The sequence below is a fragment of the Orcinus orca genome, chromosome 15, assembly GCF_937001465.1.
Source record: "Orcinus orca chromosome 15, mOrcOrc1.1, whole genome shotgun sequence".
Classification (NCBI taxonomy): Eukaryota; Metazoa; Chordata; class Mammalia; order Artiodactyla; family Delphinidae; genus Orcinus; species Orcinus orca.
In genome coordinates, this window is record NC_064573.1 from 88,433,298 (window position 1) to 88,446,499 (window position 13,202).

The 13,202-nt window shown below is 47.5% G+C and overlaps 1 protein-coding gene across 3 annotated transcripts in view; it reads left to right on the top strand.

Annotated features, from left to right (window-relative positions):
- The window catches only part of SFSWAP (splicing factor SWAP), an 80,380-nt gene that overhangs the window by 58,277 nt on the left and 8,901 nt on the right, over positions 1 to 13,202 (top strand). For 2 of the 3 annotated variants that reach the window (XM_004276632.4, XM_033440648.2), the window contains 2 exons: positions 3,575 to 3,840; positions 10,236 to 10,361. In XM_004276632.4, the coding sequence (XP_004276680.2) occupies positions 3,575 to 3,840; positions 10,236 to 10,361 (392 nt within the window). Of the gene's footprint in view, positions 1 to 3,574; positions 3,845 to 8,804; positions 8,957 to 10,235; positions 10,362 to 13,202 lie in introns of all 3 variants that reach the window. The other variant, XM_033440649.2, reaches the window with a different exon arrangement.

The following is a 13,202-nucleotide window of genomic DNA, read 5'->3' on the forward strand; positions in this document are numbered from 1 at the left end:
AGTCTAACTGCCGGGGTTTTTTTTAATATCCTCTTAGTACTTTTAGGCTGAAAAAAACAGTGAGGTCGTCACAATGCATCATCTTAATTCAGCCCAGCCAAGGCCCCCCACCTCAGTTGCTGATTTTCACTTTAATGGTGAAGGGTAATCAATCATTTTATTGGAATAAATAGACCCCATGACCTAATTACGAGTTATATTTTGAATATATTGATTCACTTATTCCCTCGCCTCAAAATGAAGTACTAAACTATAACCACAGTGGTGAAATAAGTATTCCTAATGACGGGCGTTAGTTAGGATAAAGGCAAAAGAAGCAGTAATAAAGTTCAGAGGTACAAATTACCAGGTTGGCAATAACGTATAAATAGGAATTCATCTAATAAGCTGCCACTCACCCTCTCCTGTTGTCCTGGACTGGCCGCCTGCAGTGTGCCTCGTCCACCTGGTTCTTATCCTTTGCAGACGTCCATCATGGGGGGCGTGTTTTCCCATCTCTCCCCCGTTTAGTGCAGCACTAATCATCACTAATTAGTACCGTGGTTCTGTCCTCATGTGCAGGAAGGGAGAACCCTGAGGGAGAAAGACAGCCATTCTGTGTTTCTCCTCACTCAACAAACCACTTAGATAAGGCATGGAAACCATGTCTCAGTTCTCCTAAAATAGACTCTCTCTGCTTCTCCGGGGAAAATCTCCGCAGCAGCCCTGACTGCCCTGTGGCTCCTGGGGCCGTGACCACTAACTCCCCGTTGCTGGAGGCCTCGTGCATCCGGCGTGGAAGTGCTCACTGGCGCCTCTTACCCCTACTTCCGTCTCCTTGTTCGTGCAATGTGTATATTCCTAATTTAGAGTCCACAGTTACTGGGATTTTTTAAATGCACTAAAAGCTGGTTCTTGCAGCCGAGCGGCAACAGGGTTCTCTACTAGGCAGCACGGCTGGCGGCACAGCCAGCACTTCCCTTCCGCCAGCCTTTAAAGTTAGAAAGGCCACTACATTTTATTTATTTTAGTCTTAACATATCATTTTGTATATAAGTTTATGGAGTGCCAGAGTGGGAGTTAGGTGTTCTTAGAAGTAAAGGTTCATTTCTACATGTTAGAATTGTTTAACAACAACCAATTATTTTTAAATGTAACCCAAAAAATATTATTGCACTAAAAGAATTTGAAGTGAGAGAGACCTTTTTGATAGGAAGAACTGTCTCACGATGAACTGGGTTCCCTGGAGACAATTTAGGCAGAGCCTTAAAAATGAACTGGGCAGCGCTGACACGGAGGAGACGAGCGAAGCCAGCCAGGAGCGGCAGGCGGCCCGTGCGCCCCCCGTCCTGCGGTGGCCCCGGCTACAGAGAGCAAACTGCTTTGGGAACAGAGCGCACTGTTCTACTGTTCTTGAGCGATTCTCGGCCCTGCTGCCTCTCAGCTCACAAGGAAGGGAAGGTGTGAGAGACGGTGTTGTGAGTGTAAACAGTAGGCAGGCAGAGCACTGCCCTCGGGTCGCAGCCCTGACCCCTAACCCAGGGTGGCATCCTCGTCCGGCCGCAGGAGCACCGCCAGGGCAAGAAGCGCAACTTTAGAAGAACCATTTGCACAAAGTGTTGTTTTCCCTCATCCAGTTGGCCTTGTCCAAATGGACCTGCGGAGAAGAGAGGGGAGGCCGGTCCTGCTAGAGCCCAGCACCCGACAGCAGCCAGCGTCCACGCAGCCCACGAGACGGGGCCGGGCCGCAGCCCCTGCCTGGGGTTGTTTTCCGTAAACCTTACAGCTGAATCCTCCGAGGCACAAAGTGACACATTGCAGATATCTCGATATATCTCTGCGTGTGGTATTTACTGGCTGTAGTTAAAACTCATGTAAATGAATTGAGGAAATGACCTTTCTCAGGACAAGGGGAAGGGCTGCAGGTGGGTGGCCACAGCTGCAAGTGTAAAATACCGGTGGTGGGTTTTTGGAGTTCTGGGTTTGTTGGGGTTTTTCATTTTTTCATCTTACAACGTGATGTGGACAAATGTTAAAGTCAATAAAAATAGGATGTCACCACATCATTCTTTCAAGCTGGTTTGTACTGACTCACTGCTGGGATGGACCATAGTGAGCCAGGAGGGCACCCTTCTGATGGCCATGCAGGCAGCTTATCATTCCTGTCATCGTAGAGTGCGATGTGGTCCTCAGGTGTGCGTCTCCAGCACTTTACAGTAAAGTCCCAGCGATGGGCGTGCTCTGGATGCCACAGCGCTGAGGGTGGTGGCTTCTTGATGTGTGTGCTGGTGTCCCACCGTGAGAGTTTAGCAGGCAGCGTCCTGAAGGCCTGTGCACTCTTCTGTGTGTCTGTCATGCTTGGGTAAAGAGTTTCTGAGGATGACTGATAACTTACTAAGTGCGGTACTGTGGTGTGGTGCGTTCACATGTGTGGAGCACGGCTGACTTGCACTGATGGGATTATCTTGTTTGTGATTCCCATTAGTGGCTTTATTTTTTTCTTTCAGTTTTACTGAGATATAATTGTGTCAATGGAAAAAAAGTGCACAACGTGAGAGTTGTGAGTTAAGTTTTATTTGGGGCAACATGAGGATGACAGCCCAGGAGACAGCCTCTCAGGAGCGCCGAGGAACTGCTCCGCAGAGGTTGGGGGCCGGGGGTCAGTAGATAAGTGACTCTGGTGAGGGGGTGCGTGCAGTCGAGCACACATCTTGGCAGAAGGTGGCTGCGCGTCACGAGGAGCAGGTGTCTCCATTAATGATGTTAGTGCTTTTCTAGGCATGAGGAGCTGCAAGAAATTAGGCCCATAAAGTCTTCTGAAACTCTGTCTGAAGGCCTGTTCTGCCAGGTTTTCCCAGAGCACCGAGGGCCTCCTTCCTGATCTCCACCCAGAGCTCCTTTCAGGGGGTGTCAGAGGTCAGCGACGGCAGTGGCCAGTGTCTTCATCCTTGTAGAGCAGATGGCGAGTGACAGTTTTCTGGTTAGCAGTTGACACACAGCATTGTGTGTTCAAGGTACACAGCATGATCTCACTTACATATAGAACAAAATAACTACCACAGTAAGTTAGTAGGAGTTAGGAGTTAACATCCATCCCCTCACACAGGTACAAAGAAAGGAGAGAAATGTATTTTCCTTGTGACAAAGAGTTTTTTAAAAATCAAAGAGGAACCTCTTTTGGTTCAGGCAGAGCAGAGGTTCATCAAAACGCGATACTAGAGGAATCTCCTTTTCGGTGGAAGGTCACAATTATTTACGAAAGAGCAAGCGGGGCTCTTTTCCTAACACAGTGCCCTTCGTGCCGCGTTCCTTTCGCCAAATCCAGCTGCCGCAGCGCAGCAGGCTTTGGGGGGAACCCTGCACGGGAAGGCTCGGCCGGGAGAGGTGGGCATTCAGCTCTTGACTTCGAAGGAGCCGTCATTCTCCCTAAGATGCCAGGGCAGGGTTTTTAGCACCACAGAGGGAGGCGTGGTCAGCTCTAGGAGGTGTTGGTTTGTTACTGGTGAGAGGGCCCCAAAGTCGGAAGCTTATAAACATACATTTTTAAATGTCGCATTTTCCCTGTTAACATCCAGACGTTTGCTTCTGTTCCCAGGAAGCCAGTACTGTGTCCTGCCCTCTACTGGCCGGAGGCAGACCGCTGCCCACTTTAGACATTAAGCCTCCGGAAGGGCGCTCAAGCAAAAGCAAAGACCCGCCGAGAGAAGAAGAGAGAGAGAGGAAGAAGAAAAAGCACAAAAAACGGTCTCGAACAAGATCACGCTCTCCCAAGTACCATTCGTCATCCAAGTCCAGGTCTAGATCCCACTCGAAAGCAAAGCATTGTCTTCCCAGTGCCTATCGGACAGCACGGCGCTCGAGGTGGGTGTGCAGGGCGCCCCTGCGGCCGTGCATCTGGTGTGGGTGCAGACCCCCGCACCTGCTCACCAGCAGAGCTGGGTGGGGCCTCCCTAGACCAGCTCCCCGTAAGCACAGACCCACACACCTGCGTGTGTTGATGAGAGATGCGCCCTGCCAACCCAAATAAGGTCTTTTCAAAATATTTTTTTAACCTGACTTCCTAAGGTTCATCAGCTACTGCCAGGGTTTTTAAAAAATAGAGGTATTTACATTTTAACAGGTCTTAGAAGCAAGCCTAGCATATCGGCTGAAATGTGTGGAAGATCCACAGGTTGGGGGTCTTTTGCTTGGTGTGAACGAGCAGGCTTTCCCAGGCTAACTCCTTGTGAATGTGCAGATGGCGAAGCAGGAGGATTTGTACTTCGGCTGTGTTCAGCTTCCCTGGCACAGCACCTACAAGTGCACATAAAGGAGGGAGCACAGTGGCACACATCTGTTTTCTCGATTAATTTGCTTCTCCAAACCTCTCACCCACAGTCACTGTTCAACCCAAAACCACCTTTACAAGGAGCCAGCTTTTGAGGAAGCAGCTTAACATTTCAGGCAACAGAAGTAATAAACATGAAAACCTGTAAGCATCACAGAATTTGCTGCTTAGTAAAGCAGGTATTTTTCTTTTTCTTAAAGCACCTGGCTTGCAGGAGGTTCAGGAAAGCAAATTTTTAATTTTAAAACTTACTTCATGCCTTGTGATTTATTACTGAACATTGATTGGACTTCTCTCAGTTTCTCTTTAGCATAGCACTTGTACTGATCTAGTTCTTCTTCTCCAGCTGCTGTTAGTTCTTTCCTTTCCGTGGGAAAAATGCAGGTGCCCTATACTTTTTATTTTTTAATGTTTAAAAAAAAAGTGTACTTGTATACACATCTGCCTGTCTTAAATATATCCTAGAACAACAATGCTTTCTCTATTTTTACCCAGACCAGACCTTAAAGGCTTGACAAGTATTTACACTTGTCTACAATGAAATTAGAATAAATTTGATCTTTGGCTCTCTGCATTTCTTTTTAATAAATTTATTTATTTATTTTTGGCTGCATTGGTCTTTGTTGCTGCACGCGGGCTTTCTCTAGTTGTGGTGAGCGGGGGCTACTCTTGGTTGAGGTGTGCGGGCTTCTCATTGCTGTGGCTTCTCTTGCTGTGGAGCACGGGCTTCAGCAGTTGTGGCGTGCAGGCTTCAGTAGTTGTCGCTCGCAGGCTCTAGAGCACAGGCTCAGTAGTTGTGGCGCACGGGCTTAGTTGCTCCGCGGCATGTGGGATCTTCCCGGACCGGGTCTCAAACCCGTGTCCCCTGCGTTGGCAGGTGGATTCTTAACCACTGCACCACCAGGGAAGTCCCGCTTTCTGCGTTTTTGCTAGTTCTTTAGACGTTCCATCACTCCTCTCTCTCTCTCTCTCCCTCTCTCCCTCTCTCTCTCTCTCTCTCTCACAGACACACACACACACACACAGACACACACACACACACACACACACAGAGCTTGTTGTTGTTTAACTAAATGAACAACTTTGCTGACATATTTTCAATTTTTGAAAGTCCCCAGAAACTTGTATGTATATATCAAAACTTTTTAAAGTTTCTTACTTGAAAAAATTTCTTATAACATTATATAGTGGAAATAAATAAATAGGCCTGTACAAGCCCTCTGAGTAATAACATACCCAGTAAAATTCTTCCTAGTTAGCCTTTATTCCAGGGCTCAAAGAGAAGAGAGTAAAATGCATTCATAAACCCCCATCTAGGGGACTGGTAACTCTCAGGATTCCTTAGATTGTTTCCCAGGGTAAGAAATGAGTAGGTTTTCATGGTGAGTGCTCAGCGCATACAGTAGGTGCCGGTGTCTAGTACTGAAGTGAGCCTGGCTGGTCAGATTTGATGGCCACAGACCTTTCCCCCAGGTTGGTCTGTTCAGAACTGGAAGTGTTCGTGAAACACTTGGAATTCTAACTTTCTAGGATTTGTGTGATATTTATTGACTATCTATATATAATAGTAAGTCATTTTGTATGTTATTTTAATACATTTAAATTTTTTTTTATTTTAGAATAGATTTACAGATTTTATATTCAAGTATATTTTATATTGTTCTCATATATTCAGTGCTGACAACTGCAGGAAGCAAATTCCTAATCCTTAGTTTGTAATTTTCAGTTAAAAGAAAAAGTTAAGTTCAAAAAATTTTTAGTGTGAGTTCTGTGATGGCAAACCATCAATTTTACCTTAATTTGACCTATAGTTAAAATGTTTGTAAAAAGAGCTGAGTATTTTCATAACTCCCAAACATTTTTTTTAATCTCAATAGTATCTGTGTGATACTTTTAGTTAATTTGATTTAAATCAGCTGACTTAAGTTCACTAAATAAGTCAGATGTTTGATTTTGCAGTTTAGATAAAATGTCAAGGCAGAGTGCAACTTTATTATAAAATATTTTTAAAATAATATTATAAAACCAAACCTTCAAAGTGTTTGTCCAGGAGTATTTGCCTTGACAGCTTATATGTGGCAGTGACGCTCCTTGAAATCAGACCACCTCTGAGCTCAGGGCCCAGAGGCGGGTTGCAGGTCTCTGATCGGAGGTACGGAGGAGAGACCAGCTGTCTCGTGGTGGGTCTCTGGGCCCTGGGGACATAAGTCGGATAAGTCACCTTCACCAGGTAGAATCCTGCTTCGGCTCTTATTTCTGAGAAGAGTGAGTTTTATTTGATAATACTGCCTTTTTTCTTAAGCTGGTTACAGACCTGCTTTCTTAATCCAGGCTCACACTAATAATTTCTAGGGATCCAACTGGATTTATAAAATAAACTTATAAAATGAAAGAGGTTGGTATTCTTGGTGATATGAATTGTTTGAAGTATAAAAAAAAGAAATTTAAATTTTAACCAGCTGCTAATGATACTGTCATAATTTTCTCTTTAACTATCTGTCTTTCCAGATAGACTAACCCATGACAGACATAATGTCTGCATAGGATATATAAGACTTGTTTCTTGGGCCTGACACAACTTAATCAATTGTTTTAAAAAGACTACCGCCAGCTCCAAGTAAAATGACTTTTGTTAATATTTCTTTCTACTTGTTGTAGGATATTACAGTTGAAATATATTTTCTCTTGTATATTAAATTACTGAAATCCTGTATAAAATATAGAAAGTTAAGATTAAAAAGCTTTTATGTCATAAGTAATTTTTATGTTAATATGTTAATGCTCGTATGGTTGAAGTCCCATTTATCAAATATGTCTAAATTATAGATGACTCTGGCTCTCCAAAGGTGAATTTGTCATAGGAAAATTTTTAGTTTTGGAAATCAGTCTTTTGCTTCTCAGAAAGCACAGTGATTACCGAAAGACAGTATTTGGTGTCTTTTAAATCAACACTGATTAAAGTATAAGACTTCTTTCTCTGTTGTTTTCTGCTTTTATATCACATTAGGTTTTACACCTTAATGGATGAAGATGTACTCATGCAATTCACTGCCTAAAATTAAAATCCACTTGTAACAGTGTAGGTATTTTAAAACAAAGCTCGATGAGACTAAAGCTTGAAATTCAGCTTGTTTGTAAGGCTTTTGATGAGATCGCCTGCAGCGTCGTATAGTTGGTTAGTTGGTGGGGGGTTGGTTTCGCTTGTTCTGTGGTTGGGGGGATTCTGGGTGGAACTCTGCAGCCCCGCGGTGTGAGGTGCTCTATGTGGAGGAGGGCCAGGGGCCCCCCGTGTGGCTTCCAGAGGTCAGGCTCCCTCAGGGCTTTCACTCGGGGAGGGGCCTGGGAGCTGGGGGGTTAATGTGACTTTTGCAAGTGCTCTATTTAATGTTCAAAAAGAACTCAGGCGGGCAAAATTGGGGTCGTATTTTAGTTTGAAATTTGTAATTCCTTACGTTTTCCCCCTGATAAAACTGCGTAGCAAACCGGTGAGGGTGGTTGGTTTAATCTCCTGATCCAGGCCCTTAAAGGAGGATGGGGTGCCTGACGTTCCCCCAGGCGCCGGTTCACGTGCTGGTGTCCAGGAAGTGAGTCGTAACCCCAGGCAGAGCCGTGGCCGCCGTGTTGGTAACAGCGCTGCGGGGAGAAGCTGTCCCCGCAGGAGGGGAGGAAGGGTTTGCGGGTGAAGTCGGGTCCACAGTTCAAGCTTGAGAAGAACTAAAACCTGGGAGCCTCTTGCTTGTTCAGCGTGGTTGGTACCAGATCCTTGCCGCCAGGTTCCCAGCCTGGTTGGTACCAGATCGTTGCTGCTTGTTCAGTTCCGTGAGGACCTGTGAGTAGTAAAGTAACAGGAATGGAGGAAGTGGGTTCCTGAAATGGTTAAACACTGGTGGAAAGAAGCTGTTTATAAATATCGCTGTCGTTCAGAAGAGAAGCCTCCTTATGACTCTCTTTGAAAGCAAACCATTATGATCATTTAAGAAAAAAATCTGAGTTGCATCATGCTTGAAAATTTTTAATTCAGACTATTTCATTTTCTTTATGAGAAGGCCTCCGGTCACGTTATGCAGATGATTTACTTACAAAATGGACTTCCTGTTCCTTGCACTGTGCCATGGTAGCAATATTCAGACCCTACTTAACAGAATAAAAGCATTGGAGCTTCTTTAATTAAAATAAAACCTAAGCGTCATCTGGTGTAGCTCATGGCCCTCCGTTCTGAGATGTGCTTTTCCCAGGTAACTTGGAATCTACTGGTCACAGGCACCTCACTTCAAAGAAAGCACCAGTGGCCGCTGCAAAGTGGTATTGTATGTCAAAGTTAGGGATTTGCAGACAGTAAAAAGTGATTTATTTTCCTGATTATTGAGCTTATCGTAGAAGCCTGTGTTTAAGCGTTCCGTAGGCGCTATGGCTTTGATTGAGCAGAGCTTTTCTCGGGGCTCTAGCACCGCGCAGCCCAGCACATTCTGAACGTTAAGTGTGTGCCTCCGTGCCACAGACCCACGGCCTCCCAGGGATGCTGAGCCCGGAGCCTTGTCAGGGCAGCTCGGCAGTGGCGGCAGCACAGCGAGGCAGTTATCGGGCAGCCTCCACCACAAACAGATTTGACTCCTGGAGCCCTTTTGAGGGAAAGCCTGGTAAAATGTCAAGGTGTCTGACTGACCTCAGCTTTGTAATCGTTACTTAAATCTTAGGAAAGCTCTGGAAACAAAAATCACAACCGTTGTATAAGCTGAAAAGCAGTTGTGTCAGAGGAGCCCCAGGGCCAAGGCGCGTTTCTCCCGGAGCAGGTCATTCCGTGGCTGCGGTGTTTTTCAGGAGTGACTCAGCGTTCCCCCTGTGACACAGAGGGTGGAATGTGATACAAGCTGATCTTTGCAACAACGGTGTGCGTTGTTGGGGGTTTTACTGTGACTTAAAATGATTCCGTGTAGAACTTCTTTAGATGACAAAATCAAAACCTCTTCTGTATATCGTTTTTTGAGTGGGTTGTCATAGAAACAGAACGGAAAGAAATTCCCCCCCCCCAGATTTCTGCTTATTTCAGGTCTCCCCAAAACAGTAATTTCACTGAATGGACAAAAAACTAAAATAAGAGTCCTAAACCCATTGTTAAAGGGCCGTCCGTTAGGACCGTGACCCCGTGGGTGAGGGTCTCGAGTTGGAGTTCTGCGTGCTGCTGTCTGGGGCACGGTTGCCGTGTGTGGGTCACGGCACTGCACGAATGGAATAGTCCTCTTCCAGGCACAGGAAAGGGAAGAAAAAGTATTAGACATCTCATAAACAAATGGTTTAGCCAGAACTTTCATGGGAACGGCACGGTCTGAATCGGATTGAAGGTTCAGGCTTCCTGCCAGTGGGCCTGCAGGCTGTTCCTCATGCTGAGAGGCCATAAGATGAGTGCAAACAAGAGAGGTTTCCAGGGGGTCCTCGAACTTCATCACGTGTCAGTTTCTTCCTCTTGCCAGTGTTCAGAACAAGTGGAAACAGCTCACTTGGACCTTGTTGCCTTTGCTTACCTAATTTTGACAGCAATACCAGTGAGCTGAACGTGTTTTAGGGAGACCAGATGGGCAAAGGCAAGAGAAAGGAAGAGCAGCAGCGGGCCTGCGTCCGCCAGGAACTGCAGGGACCCAGTGGGCGGGAGCTGGCTCCTGCTGGCTGTCCGCACCAGCAGCCCACGGCTCCAGCCTAAGCATGAGTTGGGCCCCACTTAGAAGCTTAGCATTGGTGTGATGAGCGTTCTGCCTCTGAGCCTGGATCCAGTTCCGGGTCAGCAGAGTAGGGAGGCTGGGGGCGGGCCTTGAAAGGACAGGCAGGGACCCACCACGCCCAACGGGCTCAGGCCAGGGCTGGCCTCCGTCTCAGCGGTGGAGGTGCTTCCCTGCCCACCCCACACAGGACTGAAATGCCTGCTTTCCTCTGCCAGGTCCCGGTCCCGGTCCCCCCGGAGACGAGCACACTCCCCCGAGAGACGGCGGGAGGACAGGAGTGTCCCCACTGCCTACCGAATGAGTAACAGCCCTGGAGTCAGCAGGAAGCGGACCCGGTCCAGGTAGGCGGCGGAGCTTTCGTGGACACGGGACCTGCGCTGGAAGGTGGGGCTCCCACGTCTCCGGCACAGAGCTGTCCGGAGCCGGGGAACAGCTGCTTTGGCCGATCCCGAGTCATCCTGGCAGCGTTCTCACTGCTCTGGAGCTCAGAAGCAGAGGGTGCTTGCCTGTGCTGGAACACGTCTGTCTTTGCAGGTGGTTGGCCCTGCTGGGAGCTCTTGGGGTCACATTTCCCCCAAGCCTAGCTGCCCCTAGACCCCCCACACGCAGCTCCTTACCCTTCACGTGTTGAGCAGGGAAAGGAGTGGAGGGGCGACCGACAAGGAGAGTCTGAAGTTCAGATTTCAGGTGGATCCCTCCTGCTGCCCAGGCGGCCACGCCTCGGCTGCAGCTCCCAGGAGAGTGCCGCAGGGTCCTCGTGGGGTCTGAGAGCAGGGAGAGGCCCCGTCCTCTGGCCCCTTGACCGCTAGGAGAGACCTGTCTAGTTGAGGAGAGTGAGGGAGGCTGGTTCCCATGTCGCCGTCACCCCCAGTCTGGGCCTTGGACCCTCGGCAAGCCAGGGCCCCTGCCCCCGCTCCCAGGAAGAGCGCTCCGGGGCTGGCCTCTGCCACCAGAGGCCCTGGCACCACCGCCGCCTTGAGGAGACACAGGGCCTAAGCCAGGAGCGTGGCCGGTGGGCCGGTGGGCGTGTCCCTCTCGGCTGAGGGGCGCCACCTGGGGATCGCCCCGTCCAGCCTGGGTGATGCCACCTGAATGCTTTTTGTCACTTGGCTTCTGTATTTCCATCCTCTCTGAAAATGAGGGCTTCCCATTTTTTGTGTCCCTGCACTGGAGTTAAGGCAGGCCCCGGCTCTGGTAGGTAGACAAGGAGCATTGCTGGCCCGGTGACCAAGGCACCCAGAAAAGGGCAAGACGCCATTGTTGCCCATCGTAGTCTCAGACTTCATGATGTCATGCTGCTGAGTGTCAGGACACCCGGGGTTCCAGAACCTTCCAGGGTCTTCCAGAGGACAAATCTGCATTTCAGGTGTCCACCATTCTTGGACAAATGAACCCAGCCATCACCCAAACCTGCCTCAGAGACGCCCCTCCGTCAGCAGACATCCTCAACAGGAGCAGTTTTTTTTTTTTTTTAACATCTTTATTGGAGTGTAGTTGCTTTACAATGTTGTGTTAGTCTCTGCTGTATAGCAAAGTGAATCAGCTACATGTATACATGCAGGAGCAGTTCTGAAAGGCATTTCTAACTGAAAAACGTTCCTGCAGTCTGGCTAGTTATGCAATAGTTCCATTAAATGATAAAATGTCATCTCTTTCTTAAAACAGAAAAATCAGGAAAGGAGCTGTAAAACTGATACATTTCAGTGAAGGCTTCACGCACAGACTCACTCCGTCTGTTTATAAGTTTCACTTTGTGCCTTGGAACTCCCACGCTAAGCATACGTGACTGTTGCAGGATAAAATGATGAAAATTGAAGTCCATTTTAAATTTTATTCCTTATGCAAGTTAATTGACATTTGAAATTTATCGTCACCCTTGGTATATGTAAAGGGCATGGTCTAAAATTAATTCCTTGGAGCCGAAGATCTCTCCTAACAGAAGAGTTCTTGCTTTGCCCTCAAATTAACCTTTGCATTAGAAGAGCTATCACTAGAGAAGATGGTGATTATATTAGGATTCATCAGAGCTTGTGCTATCATCAGAACTTCAGTAAGTCAGATAAAAGAAGTTAAGATTCAACTTACTGCAGGGCCTAGCTACCCTGCCCTGATAGATGGGATCAAGCCTGTGACCTGACTCAGGGGTCGTGGACAGTGGTGGACTCAGGAGGAACCCAGTAGAGGTGAACATGTGCACGATTACTGGTCGATTTCCTGGGCTTGGTTATAAACCCAGAGTTTCTGTAGGCCAGGAATATGTTCCGTTAGCAGGCGCGTTTTGTTACCCAGCAGTCAGGCTGTCCCCTCCGTCCTTCTACTCGGAGTAGCTTCAGGGTCTCTGCTTCAGTGTGGCAGCAGGTGACTAATCCGTCCACCAAGCCAGGGTCACTTTAATCCCGTCAGGTCACCCCAACTGAGGGGAAGTGCCTCCTGCCAGATTTGAAGGATTATTTCTACAGGCTGATCACCGAGTGCTTCTTTCACTGACTTTTTTTCTATTTTATTTTTTTTTTAACTTAACATTTTTTTTAATTAATTAATTTATTATTTTTGGCTGCGTTGGTTCTTCATTGCTGCGCACGGGCTTTCTCTAGTTGCAGCGAGTGGGGGCTGCTCTTCGTTGCGGTGTGTGGGCTTCTCACTGCGGTGGCCTCTCTTTTTGTGGACCATGGGCTCTAGAGTGCAGGCTCAGTAGCTGTGGCTCGCAGGCTCTAGAGCGCAGGCTCAGTAGTTGGGGCGCACGGGCTTAGTTGCTCCACAGCATGTGGGACCTTCCTGGACCAGGGCTCAAACCCACGTCCCCTGCATTGGCAGGCGGATTCTTAACCACTGTGCCACCAGGGAAGCCCCTGGCTTCTATTTTTGAAAAACTTTTAACTTACTAGAAAGTTTTTAACTTACTACTTAAAAACACCCATCTGCGTGTAACTTGTAGCGTGATTCAGTGTTAACGTTTTGCCACATTTGCTTTCCTTTCTCTCTCCTCCTCTTCCTCCCTCCCTCATGCCCTCCTGTGAGGGCATGTCATGACTTTGACAAGCCCAGGTCACCTGTATCATTGAAGATCCCACACTCTGGATTTGTCTTACTGTGTCCTTTTGGCTGTGTTCATGTTAAGTATTTTTAGCAAGAATACTCTATAGTGATGTTGTGTAACTTGCCATTGCATCACACCAGGAGGC